The sequence below is a fragment of the Sprattus sprattus genome (assembly GCF_963457725.1).
Source record: "Sprattus sprattus genome assembly, chromosome: 2".
Classification (NCBI taxonomy): domain Eukaryota; kingdom Metazoa; phylum Chordata; class Actinopteri; order Clupeiformes; family Clupeidae; genus Sprattus; species Sprattus sprattus.
In genome coordinates, this window is record NC_137921.1 from 69230049 (window position 1) to 69246672 (window position 16624).

The window sequence follows — 16624 nt, forward strand, 5'->3', positions numbered from 1 at the left end:
CCAATTACCTGATACATCTTAAGTTTAGATGAGAACACGGCTGTGTTGCTCAGAGTGTGTGTGTGTGTGTGTGTGTGTGTGTGTGTGTGTGTGTGTGTGTGTGTGTGTGTGTGTGTGTGTGTGGGGGGGGGGGTGTGTGTGGGTGTGTGTGTGTGTGTGTGTGTGTGTATTTTTGACAGCCACTGGGGAGATATCACCTTTATTGTGTATATTCACCTATGTTTAAGGATAATACATTAACAATATCAAGTCAACTGGTACAACCTAAACAGGAACACGAAGGTGTCAAATAGATGGATGCATTTTTGTCAACCTTTCACACCTGTTTGGCAGACTGTCACAGCTGGGATTTCTATTCTTCATCACCTTATGTTCTCTGAAGCATGATGAAGCAGTCACAGTGCGTACACACCTACATAACAGTGCAGAGTCTTGCTGTGTGACAAGTCACTGAAGTCCTCCCCAAATTTCCTCTTAAACTGCTTGAGCGTTCTACCCTTGGAACTTCCATGATACAGTTACACCGCGTGCACTTGGAGCACTTTGCCTGTATTTCATGCTAATTAGCCCCTGGTCATCCTGGTGGAGAACTGCCAGACAGATTAATGTCACTCCCTCCCATCCTGCGACATTAATAACCAGCCTTATTACTGCTCCACGAGGCACGTGGCTCATACGGGATGGTAGCGCTTTAAAAGCGACATTCGTCATTGTGTCAGCGGCTAAATGTTTATTTTTACACACGGGGGAAAGAACTTTAAAAAGGCGCATGATGGAGGTCTTTGCCTTACTTTGCCTTACTCAGATAGCTAACTGGGAAAAGGAAAAACAAACTTTAAATTTTACCATTTGCACACATTTATTGCAATTTACAAAAGTCCCACCACACAAAATAGAAATGAAATATCAAACAGAGTGTTGGTTGCCAGAGTTTTCATATTGTTACACGCATTAACACCATATAACATTTATACACAACGATTACAGATCATTTGTTAACAGTAAGCAAATGTATTTACACATTCACAAAGTGAACATTCACAGAAAATACGTCACTTTTAGAGCATTTACAGAATTTTCACAGTACCGTTACAACATAGAACTCGGAAACATCACAGGACTGATAAACAGGTTACAAGACAGTTACATTACGGTTGATGTGTACCAGGACTGTGTGTAGGCAGCCCAAATCTCTCCCTCTCACCACTTCTACTCATTCTCACCATAGTGGGGAGAACCAAGACCCAAACTGTGATACGGTGTGCGTGCTTCTCTCCAACTCACTGTAAATTGGTGCAATAAAAGTTATTTTTGTTATCTATTAGTATTATAATTACCATTATTGTTATTAATATTATAACTCCCATTAAATGAGCTCCAATGGCTTTTAAGAAAAATCTCTTTTAGATACATCTACAATATAACAACAATAAAGGCATTGAGGCCTTAGGGCCATATCGTTTATTAATAAAAGTAATTCATATGAGGCCTCAGTGATCATATTGTTTATTGATTAAGGGAAATCATATGAGGCTCGGTTTGGCAGTAAAATGTTCATTTGTGTTCCACAGCTATGGGCTGCTGTGATTGTATTGCTGAAACTAAAGATTGAAGACCTTATTGTGATTATCGACAGGTATCCACTGGCAACCGGAGATTTAAAGTACGTTTCTGTCTCATGCGTGCCGTGGCTATCCATTGACTTTCACCGTTCCACGCCACAAGTTCAAGTTCCCTCCTTAAAACATCCATTCAAAATTTAAAATAAAATATAGCAAAAATGGTGTCGGTTACTCTGAAGTGATATTTTTGTTCGTTTCTCACATGGCTTTACAAATGATGATATATTTACAAGTAAAATATACTTCCATTTTATTAAAGTTGGCAAAATATAGATTTGAATGATGACATTTTGATACAGTCTTAGCTGTATGATGTTCACTATGCTAAATGAGGGAGACCCATCCATGCAACTGTGAACCTTTTTTTTAAATGAATTTCAGCCACAATTCTTAGTTTGCAAGAAACAGTGTAACATTCAAAAACAACAACTGATGATGGGTCTGGCTTTTTTAGTGTCTGCTTTCTATGGCTGTACACCTGACTTCATTCTGTTCCTCGTTAACAATTTTGATTCCTTTGAAGTTGATAGCCACGTCACTCTATGTTTTACGCTGATCCCCTCGCATGTAATGCATGTCTCACAAAGATCTCTGCAGTGGCTTGTATAGACCTCGTACCGATGTTGACCTGGTCATACTCCTGGAATGTATGGCCAACTAACCAGATAGGACAAACCAACTGTGGGCTAGCTATGGTGTGGATAAGCTGCCAGACTATAGCGGTGTAAATCCACAACACTTACAGTACATGCCAAGATGTCAATGTAATGATATAGAACAATCCCAGCCTGCTTTACTTCAGTTACGGTTATCTTAACAGTATGATCAGTGAACTGGGTAATGAAGAACATTCTGGTCTGTTTCAGCTGTAAACAATCATCTTTGTTGCGCTGAGAAGTGTTGTGAAGAGGCCACTCTGGGCTATGATTAAGAAGACCAGTTTGAGTAATGGGATTCTTCTAAGAAGTCTTTCTTATTTCTAAATTATGCTATATATTGTGAGAGGTCTGGTTGTCCTATATTTTTAATACGTATAATGTTTGCTACTAGGAGTCTTCCTGGTTTATTGAGACATGCACTTGTTCGACCTCTCGACCTTGGCACTTGATGAAATGAAGTGAAGAATGCAATCCCTCGTCATATTGGCCCAGCCATTTGAAGCCACAAAACTTTAGTCTCAGCAAACCCAGTCGCTGATCCCACAAATTAAGAGAAGTAACCCGTGGTGTAGTCCAGGGTATACGCAGGTATACGGAGTATACCCACTTATTTTTCTGTCAGCATTGAGTATACCCACTTCTCAAAACAGGGTGTTTATTCTGTGCTGTATGGGCTGCTTAATTTTTTGGGGAGTATACCCACTTCTACCGGGACCACTACACCACTGGAAGTAACCCTAACTGTAGGGCACTGCAAACCCAACTTTATTTTCTCTTTAGTCGATACCCTCTCTCCGCACCAGAACTGTTTGGACAGGCAATAACGATGAGGTTCCCCCATAAAATATTGTGCCAGTGGTGCAGAAAAGCACAAAATGCCATGTCACGACTTTCTAACAGCAGTTTAGCAAATCCTATATACCATACATTCACAAAGGAATTGTGATTGCGTATACATTTTAAGGAAGTGGCAGAATGATTTATGTTTTGATATTCCATTTTCCACATCCATCTATGATTAGCTGCAATTCATTCAAATCAATATGAAATATGACATCAATCAATATCTGTTCAAAAAATAGAACAGACTACTCGCGGAATGATATGAAAGCAACGAAGCACGAAATCTCCACCTGCCCGTAGTGTATTCTGTGTGTACCAAATCATAACTATGAGTGATCTCTATGTAGTGCCTTAATGTCTGACAATGATTAGTATAGGGAGGATGGCTTTGAGCACCATCCATCCTTCATCTGGGACCCCTCTGCATCGCATGAAGTTTGCAGCGTTAGGCCTCAGCGATGCCATTGATGTGCGCATGTGTTCTCCTCATCCGACTGCCCCCTCTCTGTAATAATGATAATAATAATAATACATTTTATTTGTATTGCACTTTACATCATACAGATCTCAAAGTGCTACATATACATATAAGACAACAACAATTAACAATGATTAGAAGAAAGCTTTTGAAAAAAGATAAGTTTTCAGGCCTTTTTTAAAAACGTCAATAGACTGTGGGGCCCTGAGATGGTCAGGGAGGGCATTCCACAGCCTTTGCCTGTACCGACCTTTGACCTTTCTCCATCCGGCCTGGCCGGCGGCGGCCATCAGTCCGTGGGGTCCTGGCACTGGGTGCAGTGGGCCATGTCCTCGCAGTAGGCCTCCACCTGGATGGTGGTGCTGTAGAAGCCGAACTTGGTGTGCAGGAGCTCGGTGGCCTCCCTCAGAACCACCTGCGGGTCGGCGTTCTCCTCTGAAGAAATAAAAGCAGAACTTCTGAGATTCACATTCTAAGACCTAATTGATTCCTAGAATATCCAGTGTATATGTGTGTAAGGAGTGTAAGTTCTAACCACACTCTACACAAATCAACCCAAATGAACTCAAATCATATAAAGTGTTAGATGGGGGATGGAAGGCCTCAAACGCCCTCAAGAAAATGTTTAATTATAATACAGTTTGGCATAGTTAGCCATATTTATTCATTCCATGTATAACTTGTGCAGGAACCATGAACTAGGCTGTGCCTCACCAATGGCCACGTGGACAGACAGCAGTGTTTGCCCTAAGGTGAGAGCCCAGACGTGCAGGCTATGCATGGCCTTCACTGCCTTCAGCGACAGCAGCACCTCCTTCACAGAGTTAAACTCAATGCTTTTTGGCGCCCCTGTGGAGACAATGCATTCATGTCAAATCCCAGGAAGCTCAATGCAGACATAGCACAGCAAGAAGTTAAAGGTACAGTCCGCTATTTTATTCCCGTACACTTTTTGTCAACAAAAAAAGAAAATTGTTTATGACACGATGACCCAGTACTGTATGACAACTGGAGTTTTTCTTGAGTAATCAGACAGCTACCGGACCATGGAGTGCTATTTGTTTGACAAACAAATAGCACTCCATGGTCCTGTTGCTGTGTGATTACTCAAGAAAAACTCCAGTTGTCATACAGTCCTCTGGGTCATCGTGTCATAAACAATCCAAACCAATCAACATAGTGCTGCAGAAGCACAGAAGGGAGGGGTGTCATTTGATTGGCTGTTGAGCTCAAATATTAAAAAACATTTGTGAAACCGGTTCACGCACTACACCTTAAAATATAAATATATAAGTGTGACTCAAACGTGTCAGAAATGTCATCTTGCACATGTGTGATGTGTACTTGTTCAAAGTCTCATTTTCTAACAAAACAGCAATGAACATTACAGTTAGCATCACATATTTAAAAGGATCTTTAGAGTCTCCGTACCTTCCATGAGTATCTGAAAAACATCCCTCATGATTGTGATTGTAGTTGCCAGCACGAACACAGAGAACAGGAAGGTGCAAATAGGATCGGCTATTTTGTATTCAGGCTGAGGAAGAACAACAAGAGACACAGAGAGAAAGAGAGAGAGAGAGAGATAGAAAGCAGAGAGAGAGAGAGAGACAGAGAGAGAGAGAGCAGAGAGAGAGAGATAGCAGAGAGAGAGAGAGAGAGAATAGACAACGAAAACGCAGAGGCAAATGTAATCAGATCGTGTGTTCATCTAGTGTCTGATTATATTATGCTGCAGATGGAGGGTCATTAGTATTGTAAAGAGTTTTCCAGTTCCATTCCTTCAGACGGGTGTCTGTGTGTGGTGGGGGTGAGGGTGGGGAGTTGCAATACATGACAGAGAGCTGAGTGTAAACGATTTATCTTTCAGTTTAAACAGTTCCCACTGAGCAGTTTCAGTGTATTCCAATTAGACGAAACTGAGGATCTGCAATGCTTTGGGCTTCGCTTCACTTCCTGCAGCTAAGTCTAGAAGAGATCTGGGTCGGATTTAGGATAGCTGTCTGTGCTCTACAGTTATGTGTGCATTCGGTAGCATGAAGAGCTAGCCAGCCATCTGACACAGATGTATAGGATCTGTTCTACGTGATAACATGGAATACTTTAGAGAGCTGGCTAAAAGCTATGAAAAAATAGATGCTATGAGAAACATCAAAACATTGGCCCATTCTGGCCAATCATATTTAAAGTTCACTGCACATTGAAAGGGAAGGGCTCTCCCTGTGGTTATGTTTGGCAAAAAAAAAGTACTTCAAGCATCTAAATATAAAGTCATCTCACTTCCAAGATAGGTTCAACCGAAGTGCATCCGCTGAAGGTAAATAAAATGAAAATAAAAAATATACAAATATACATATATATATATATATATATAATATAGGTACAAAGAACTAAGAGAGAGAAAAATGTGACAAAAAAAATGTCTTTTTGATCTAACCCGGAAGTAGATAATGATGGCAGCCACCATGACCCCCACACTCTGCAGGAGGTCCCCCAGCACGTGGATGAAGGCAGCCCGCACGCTGGCGTTGCCGTGGCCACCCAGCAGGCCGTGGGAGTGACCGTGGGCCACGGGGTTCAGACTGACGCCGTTCTCATCGATCTTCTGGTAGCCGGCGCCGTGGGCATGGAAGGTGGTGGAGTGGTGCAGGATGTAGGCCATGCTGCAGGGGTGGATGGTAAATATATAGTGCTTTTCTTAAGGCTGATTTCTGCTCAGAGACGTAAGCGTAAGCACAAGCGCAAGCGCAAGAGGCCGCGCAAGCCCCTTGCGCGACTTCTCACGACTGCACGTGCGTCGGCCCCTTTTTCTAGACTTGCGCCATTTTTTACGCAAGCCTATTATTCTGGGTGTGAATTGCTTGGCAACACCCGAACCTTTCAGGGAGCATGAATTGCTATGAGTAAATTTTGCGCAACACCAACGCAGAAGCAAGCAGGGGCCTTTACTCACGGCACTGAAAGTGCTTTACAGATTAATGCCTCAGACAGGCTAATATCTCAGGCACCAAGCAACCCTCCGATTACTGAACGACTCCTCCTCCTCCTTGACTTCAAGCAGCAAAAGTTATAAAAAGGGATATTTTTAAGAATATAATATGTCGTATAAAATATGATACTTTTATGCAATCTCATACTGTGTAGCAGGATAGAGTTTTGATATATGTATAACTTGTATGAAGTTGTGTAGTTAATTTTAGGGATTTAGGTAAGTTAGGCTAAAAGACCCCAGCACTCACATGATGTTGACCACCACAGCACAGCCAGAGGTGAGTAGCATTACGTGGCTCTCGATCTCATAGTCATTCCTGACGATCCTGTCAATGGCCAGGTACACCAGAACCCCCGTCACAATCCAGATGGACAGCACGGACACCAGGGCTCCCATTATCTCTGGATGCACAAAAAGAAAATCCATGATGTGACCGAAGTGTTTATTTTCTAACACAAAATAACATTTCCATTCAAATTTGTGCAAACTGTGATTCAACGCATTAGAGCCAAGTCTTAGCTCTCTCTGAATCTCTCTGGGCTAAGCTAAGCTAAAATAAACTTTACGCGTTAGTCTTTAGGTTGTTTTGATCATAGTTGATAGCAAGGGGATCAATTCACTTCTAGACAAGCACATTATATCTAATGCTAAGTCTGTGTTCATTCTATTTCATAGAGTAGCTGGTCAAATAATTATCTGCATTATGCTACAAAACTAGAAAACATGGCTGAATACTACAGGCCTTGGATTAAATAAACAGTAATCCAAAAGACAGTCTCACCTGACCGATGCCAGCCAAAGTTCATTGTCTTTGTAGGCGGCCTGGTTGAGACCCACAGAGAGAAGATGCTGACCATCATGCTGCCGAAGTCTGTCAGGAGGTGAGCAGCGTCGGTCATGATGGCCAGACTGTGAGCTAGATAGCCCCCTAACGATAAACGAAAAAAGGAGTGTAATTAAAGAAGCATTATGGTGTTTTTGCCTAAAACTAGCAAACTAACTAGCTAACATCCAACAGACATATGGCACGGATAAGAGATGTCTAGCTTGTTAATTGATGTGGTTTGGCAGTATATTATGTAACATTATGTAAAAGCTGTTGGGGGGGGTCCAACCCATGGCAAAAAAAAGCAAAAATGTGAAGAGAACTACTGAATAACTTTGAGGCTAGGCATGTTAATCTATTCTTTCCATACCCTCACAATGAATCTGAGAACGTGATAAAAACTACCGCTAACCATTAAAACAGAACAGTAAAGCCCCTCACAGTGTTTCTTTAAGGGTCTGAGAAATGGATAAGTTTCACCTCAAAAGTAGATATAAGGTGCACGGTGGAACTTCAGGAACCAAAATTCAGACCACCGTAAGAGTTTAGTGGGCGCAGGCCATGTTTCAGAATCCAATTTCCGAGCCGCCAGCGTACAGAAAGGAAATAGTTCTTATTTTCCTTTGGTTTCTGGTTGCTCTTACTGAGGGTGCTGACTCAGAATACCAAAGAGGCCGGAGACCAGTGGAACCTCGCAGGATTTAAATTGAATGGTTCTCTCAGATGATCCATAAATTGGCCTCACGCCCAGACCCTCACATTGAATAAAGATGAATGTGTGAACAGTTGTACAGCGCTAAACACTTTTTTGTGACTGCAGAAGTATGTAATGGCTGAGCGCGTTTATCTAATTCTGAGCAGCCGAGAATGAATGACATCGTTATCTAAGCAATTACAAGCTTTGTGTGCAGAACTCGGCTTTATATTAAGTCAAAGAGTTTGACTCCCAAGTTGAATGTAATTTTTTTTAGAAAGTTTCCTATAGCTCGCCACATGTTTTTACATAAATGTGCCTAAAACACAAAACTCAGGCAGAACTAGATTACCTTATCTATCCAGAAAAAAAAAATCATTCTCAAAAAGACAAGTCAGCATTTTGGATGATACGGTGTCCTCAATGGCCTCGTAAATGAGTAAATGTGTGTGAGCGAGCGTGTGTGTGTGTTTGGGAGGGTGGGGCGTGGTAGGGAGAGTATATTATGTCTCAGCCTCAAGCCTCTCACCTATCACCTCTCCTATCATAAACACCAGGCACACGATGGAGGCAATGTAGAGCTTCTTCTGAGCCAGCCGCCTCTCGCCGCCCTCCCCGCCGGACGCTTTGTGGCCATGACAGTGAGCGTGCACGGGCCTCCTCAGCTCGATGGCCCCGGCTGCGTCACCGTTCTCCAAGGGCATGCTGGGATAGCCGTCTTTGGAATCTGGAAATTCACTAAAAAAAAAAAAAAAAACATCTGATTAGGGGACAATATTTTCCTTCAAGAATGCTCTCCAGGAAACACTAGAAGGAAAGATGGTGGTAGGTGGGGATGAATCGCTTTCTCATTTGTGTTAATAAGGAATAAACATGTTTTTGGATTGTTTTGCATTCTGTTCCATTTAAGTGAGTGAGGAAAACATGTATATGGAAATAATATAGTAATATTTACCGTTGTACCATAATAACAAAAATGATATATACAGTACTGTGCAAAAGTTTTAGGCAGGTGTGAAAAAATGCTGTAAACTAAGAATGCTTTCAAAAATGGAAGTGTTAACAGTTTATTTTCATCAATTCTTCATAAATTAACAAAATGCAGTGAAGGAACAGAAGAAAATTCTTAATTAAATCAATATTTGGTGTGACCACCCTTTGCCTTCAAAATAGCATCAATTCTTCCAGATACACTTGCGCACAGTTTTTGAAGGAACTCGGCTGGTAAATTGTTCCAAACATCTTGGAGAACTAACCACAGATCTTCTGTGGATGTAGGCTTCCTAATATTATTCTGTCTCTTCATGTAAACCCAGACAGACTCGATGATGTAGAGATCAGGGCTCTGTGGGGGTCATACCATCGCTTGAGGGACTTTCTGTTTTTCTTTAAGCTGAAGATAGTTGTTAATGACATTGGCTGTATGTTTGGGGTTATGTTCCTGCTGCAGAATACATTTGGTGCCAATCATACGCCTCCTTGATGGTATTGCATGATGGATTAGTATCTGCCTGTATCTCAGCATTGAGGACACCATTCATCCTGACCAAATCTCCAACTCAACCTGCAGAAATGCAGCCCCAAACTGGAAAGGAACCTCTACCATGCTTCACTGTTGCCTGCAGACTCTCATTATTGTACCTCTCTCCAGCCCTTCGGCGAACAAACTGCCTTCTTCTACAGCCAAATATTTCTAATTTTGACTCATCAGTCCAGAGCACCTTCTGCCATGTTTCTGCACCCCAGTTTCTATGTTTTCGTGCTTAGTTCAGTCACTTGGCCTTGTTTCCTTGTCGGGGTAGAGCTTTTTGGCTGCAACTCTTCCATGAAGACCACTTCTGGCCAGACTTCCCCGGACAGTAAATGTCTGTACCTGGGTACCACTGGTTTCTGCCAGTTCTGAGCTGATGCCACTGCTTGAAATCTTCCGATTTCGAAGGTAAATAAGCTTGATGTGTTTTTCATCAGCTGCATTAAGTTTCCTTGGCTGACCACTGCGTCTACGATCCTCAACGTCTTCTTCAAAAGAGCTTGAACTGCACATTTTGATACCCCTGTCTGCTTTGAAATCTTTGTCTGGGAGAGACCCTGCTGATGCAGTATAACTATGTTGTGTCTTGTTGCTGTGCTCAGTCTTACCATGTAAATGGATAAAAAATAAACATTTATTGTTTACATTTTTCAAAGCATTCTTAGTTCATAGCATTTTTTCACACCTGCCTAAAACTTTTGCACAGTACTGTATATATACACACACACACACACACACACACACTATATATATACACTATATAAATAATATAATAATATACATCATAAAAAACCACCACAGCACAAGATGTACCCAGCAATCTCTGCCTCAGAATCTGTTTCTTTTTTCTTCCCTTTCCATGACAAGAAACAGACTGGGATTAGACTGTGAGCGTTGCTGACTGGACATTTTGGTGACCACCCCCCACCCCCCCACTCTACCCCCAGCCCAGGTGCTGTCCCAATGAGGAGCTCTATGATGGGACTAATGGGCTGGAAAAGTGAATCTGAGAACCCATCTCCGTCATGAAACCCCCCACCAACGCACACACACACACGCACGCACACACACATACACTCAGGGCCACGACACAACTCTAAGGAAGCAGTCAAGTGGAAAAGAGCGGCTGTTTAATTACACCACTGGGACAGCCCCCTGTCCCACATGCACACACTATCTCTCTCGCACACACACTCTCACTCACACTCATACATACATATATACATACATACATACAATTCAATCACACATGCACACACTTACTCACACAAACCATACACATATGCAGACACACTGATACAGTCACACACTGTTCCGAATCCCAGTACCCAAGATGGGGATTTTGTAGTTCAGGGCTCAGTGGCCAGGCAGTTTAAAGAAAAGCAGATCATTACATCCAGGCAACTGGTTGATACCCCTGACTATTACATCAGGGCAATAGGTAGATACCCCTAACTATTATACAAGGGTAATTAAAGGATACCCCTGACTATTATACAAGGGCAATATAAGGATACCCCTGCCTATTATACGAGGGCAAAAGAAGGATACCCCTGATTATTATACGAGGGCAATAGAAGGATACCCCTGACTATTATACAAGGGCAATAGAAGGATACCCCTGCCTATTATACGAGGGCAATAGAAGGATACCCCTGCCTATTATACGAGGGCAATAGAAGGATACCCCTGCCTATTATACGAGGGCAATAGAAGGATACCCCTGGCTATTATACGAATCGATAGTGGAATCGTTAAGGACTTCCAATGATTTCAAGGACACAATCCACTGGGATCCGGTTCTCAACAAAAACCGGTTCTTAAATCCCATCCCTACCTTAGACCCTGTCAAGAGAGACACCTTGAAATAGGCCTGTCAAAGTGGCCAATAACAATTATCAGCCACTGGAATGACATACTCTGGACTTCAGTTTCCATTCATTTGATGAGTCTGCCTCTCTTTTACTTCCCTGTTCTTCTTTTGTTTTGTATATCTTCAAAGCTGTGCTCAGCAATCTTGAAGAAGTGCCTACTGGCCCCACCATATCTAGGCTATTTAATTATTTTAATAAATTAGCCTACGTAGGCTTCTAATAACGTGCCTCTAAGATACAGGCTATTCATTGGAGATAAAAAATACTTCCAATCGGGCATGGGAGCATGTTTGATGGAGGGTAAAGTTATGAGAAAACATAACGATAATCGTTATCTTTTTTGCGTCACTTCCATAAATGCAATACTCAAAAGTATAAAAGGAAAAAGTAGGCCTTTGAGGGACGTTTCTACCGGCTGTTTCTTCCATTTTGGAATTTGGACCATTGTTGCTTCCCAGCTGTTCCAGAAAGCTGAAACGACTGAACATTTCCTGAAGCCTCTCAATGTTTTTCTGGGCTGTGGTTGATCTCATGATTGCAACATCTGGCCATCACTATGTGCAACAATAGGCCCCCGGCAACAGCCTCTCTTCAAACGGGCCAGTAAGGTTAACATGCATGTGCTGGAACTAGAATACGTCCGCTTGATTAGACACAGCATGGGTCCTCATCCGTGCCATTAGCTTCGACAAAGTTCTCAAAACACTCTGTATACCAACTCCATTGTTACCTCCGCCAAGGAGGTTATGTTTTCGCCCCTGTATGTTTGTTTGTTTGTTAGCAGGATTACGCAGAAACGCATGGACCGATTTCCATCAAACTTTGTGCGGAGGTTGGGTAATATAATGGCAATAATTGATTAGATTTTCAGATGTCAAGGTCAAAGGTCATGTCAAGGTAAAAGGTCAAGGTCACAAGGCGGAGGTTTGCATTCTCTCAATGCTCCCATTCTTGTTCATTCTGTTAATCAAAAGCACCAATGGTCCCGCCATTTCTTTCAAGCTTGTCCTTTCAGTCCAATACGTTTCTAAATGCACAATACCCTTGTTTCTTTTAGACACTCATCCATTCACTGTTGTTGTCAGAGTTTACCTCACGACTCCTTAGTTCTATTTTTCAGTCATTTGACTTTCCTTGTGTGTTGTTTGGTTTCCTCCCCTCTTTGAAATTGCAGCTTGCTAGCCTGCTAGCTACCCAACATTCACTGCAGCCACGGAAAGTTTAAAAAAGTTTAGCAGTTCAGAAAGTTTTAAACAGTTGCAGCTCCTCACACACGTTTTCACACGTTTATCATCAGAGCTCAGAAAAAATCTCCAGCATTTGTTGACCTCCTTGCCAGTAGTTTTATGTGGAGTTTATGTGGCAAACAACCATTCGGAATAAGAGTTGAATTGAAGAGTTGAAGGATGTCAGCCACTGATATCTATGAGCTTGGGGTCAACTATAGCCACATTGCAACACAATACACACAATTTTCATTTTCCATCAGTTTGATTTTCATCCATCAACTGGTCAATAAGCACTTTGTTTGAGAAACGTTCTTTTCACTGCAGCGAGGTTTTATTTTCCGATAGAGACTAAATTCATGATTGCAAAAAGTGTCCCCAGGGTACCCAACGTAAATGACGCCTATGGTTAGGGCAAGCATTCAGTGTACCTGTTTAGGCCTGCGTTTCACGTCATGGAAGAATTAAAATAAGCATTAACACTTAATAGCTCATTATAGATGACATAGAGGGAATATTCATACTAAATGACAGAACAGGACTTGGTATGGGAACCTTGTATGGTGTCCCTCTCTTTAGAGTGACACTTTATTTCCCTGGGCCTGATTATCTCTTGTTGCCGTTTGCTGCCATGAAGCATTCCCCATAGAGTCATGTGAATGGACTAAGGCAAATCTTTGGTGGGTGGGTTTTAGTCCTTGGCAACATATCACGTTGTGTGTGTGTGTGTGTGTGTGTCTCTCTCTCTCTCTCTCTCGGAGATTTTTTCACACAGACGCACACACACCAAATATGAATGTACACTCTCCTTGACTGTCAGTACATGGTCTCTGTCCATCTCATGTGCACAGAGAGAGAGAGAGAGAGAGAAAAAAAAAGAAAGAGAGAGACTATCCTGACCTCTTTCAGACTATTGCACTCATATCCATGTTTAAAGCCCTAAAGTAATCTACAATCATTCCATTGATTTAAACTAAGCTATGCTGTTGTATAGCCTAATTAAAATGAAAGCTTCGCTCTATTGCTTGCTCTCCTTTTAATCTTTCCTCCCTGCATCATCCTATTTTTTCAGACTTTTATCTCGCACTACGCACGTGAATATATACCATTTTGACATAGCCTACTTATAATGAAATAATCAACAGTTTATTTTTTAATGTGTTTAATATGTAAAAGACAATATTCCTTGGCGGTATTATGGCTATACGTTCATGAAAGAAGTCACATATCTCCGTAATTACCTTTAACTGTTTTAGACAGGATCTATTCTCCTACCCTAACGACAGGACCCATCTCTCGAAGACAGCATAACTAATACGTTTTAATTGTATAACTAGCTTAACCTCTTGCTTTTTGACCGCCGCTTTTGTCTCTTGCATTTATGTAAGTGACGCGGAGAGATAACGATTTAAGGCAGAAAAATAGTAAATTTAAATTTTTGCTGTGAAACAAACTTTTGTGTAGGCCTGTTTTCTGATAACAATCTCCTCCATCAACCATGCTCCCGAGCCCGATCGGAAGTATTTTTAATCTCAAATGAATAACCTGTATCTTAGAGGCACGTTAGCCTACGTATTATATTAAAATCATTAAATAGCCTAGATATTAATGTGTAAACCTTGAAAAGAAGCACATGCCACAGCATGCCTAAAATCAACGTGGGCAGTTAAAGGCTGGTATAAAAACGCCATACACAAAGGCTAACAAGGCAATGGGGCAATTAAGCAAACCATTCAATTATGCGACGAGACCAGGACAGGGCACTATTCCCACACACTTCACCTAAGCAAGTAAAATATTTTGAAATGTACGCTGAACTGCTACATTGGCCTACCTTATCCACCAACTCGAGTCACTGAACGGGCATACACAAACGCATTGGAGCCCCCCAAATACTTTTTTTTAACCCGAATACAATGCAATATCGCTTTCACAGGCCATAGAAGATCGGCCGACTTCACAGACAGAATATCAACTCTTCTCAGTTAATGTACGTGGCGACCCTGTCCAAGGTGCTGAAACGCAATAACGTTCCCTTTGATAAGCATCTGCGTGTTCTCACATAATTCGCTTAAAAAAACAGAACAGTACCGATCAAATATTGCCTATTTATTATTTTACTTAATAAAGTGCGCAGAATATAGGACCGTAGACATATTTGTGACAGAATATATCATTTCTAAATGCAAAAAAATTGTCAAATGTAAAAAAAAAAAAAAATCTAAAATGTTCAAACACAAACATAGTAGTTGGCGATTTTAATTAGCAGTAATTGGTGTTTTTTTTTTTTTTTTTTATTTTATTGTATTTTTATTATTAGGATACGTGACACCACACAATTTACATTTAAGTTAATAAACTGTTTTTATTATCCAGAAATGTATTTATGTGGCTTAATTTTTTTTAATTTTCAGCATCTTAACCGATGGTCCATTTTCTACATCGTATCCCATAATAAGAGATGATAGGTTTGCAGGCTATAGTCCCACAACTTCCCTGCGGCCATTTGTCAAATACTGTCTACGATCAAGTGAGCCGTGAAAATGAATTTGTTCATTCACATAAAACATTACACACCCAGTCTGGTTAATGGAAGTGGGTGGGGAGAATACGAAAAAGGTTTCTTTTGGAATAGTGGAAAGTCTTATGTCTCTGATATTCAGGGCACTGGAACTCGGACAGTTATATTTTGATGGTCACATATGGTGGTGTTGAAAGTATCTTGTAGAATTAGACTATATTGAATCTTGTGAGATGTAACGACTCGATCTGTTTGATGAAGTTTATAAGAATATGTGCTGTACATAAATATATATATATATATTTGTATTAATTTAAAAGCACCAGTGGAACACCACTGCAGGTCTTGCGGTTGCAAAACCCGCTTCACAAAAGGAATGGCGTTAGCGCTACCAAAACTATAACGCAAATATATCGCCAAATGGAGGCTATATTCTAAAACTCCGCTGTGTATGTTTAATAAAGATAAGTGTACATTAAATAGTTTAAAAGTCTGCTGTCATTTAATTCAAAATAAGGCTCAGCAGTAGGCTAAATAATACCATACAGTAGGCTACAATAACTTAAAGCTTCATGCAGCCAATTACGATGAAAAAAAAAGCCTACCTTTTCTGTTTTAGTGAATACATTTTGGCATTCTTCTCATTCATAAGATGTGATTTCTCAGAATTCACTGGCGCATCCATGGTCTCATCCGTGGTTGCCTGAATCTGCAGTGGGGATATCCTATCCTAAAGTCTTAAGAGTTTTCGAGACAGTGGCATGAATAATAAAGCTCTGTTTCATCAAACGAAATGTCCTCCATTTCATTCCAGTTGGAAAATATGTTTAAAGAAATAATTCCTCATGCACGGAAAAACGAAGGGTGAAGACGAGTAGTTCCGTTGCTGGTAGCCTAGTGTAAAGCGAGGCGAACCTTGCTGTGAAGTGGCTTTGGTGCAGTTGGCTGAGAGTAGCCGAGCCTACACGAGCACGCAAACATTTGACGCACACCTCCAGGTTTGTGCAGTTGTGTTTCAGATGAGCTGTAGGCTACGACAGTACGACACCAATATACATCTAAGTTATTTTCACCATCTCTCTCCTTTTCCTTTAGCCTACTATAAGGTATTTTCAGCTTTTAAGGCAAACACATGAACTAATTAGAGACACACTTCAATATAAATTTAGCGTTGACTGGCAAAAATAAATAAATACTTTCTGCAGGTGTGTCAGTTTATCCTAATTAGCCCTGATTTAATCAAAGTAACCAATCAGAAAACGAGCGGTTTAGGGTACATTTCTATTTAAGTAACGAGATGTTATGAGATATAAAGGCTTCTGCATAAATATATTTTTAGAAGATTGCATTTGGTCGAT

General features: G+C 41.1%; 1 protein-coding gene across 1 annotated transcript; it reads right to left on the reverse strand.

Moving 5' to 3' along the window:
* Positions 1-3891: 3891 nt before the first annotated feature.
* slc30a2 (solute carrier family 30 member 2) lies at positions 3892-15951 on the reverse strand (the record flags this gene model as incomplete). Its single annotated transcript, XM_080832049.1, has 8 exons — positions 3892-4037; positions 4317-4451; positions 5034-5139; positions 6040-6265; positions 6842-6995; positions 7376-7522; positions 8644-8852; positions 15872-15951. 8 exons carry the CDS (start codon positions 15949-15951, stop codon positions 3892-3894), a joined length of 1203 nt encoding a protein of 400 aa, XP_080688175.1.
* Positions 15952-16624: the final 673 nt, after the last annotated feature.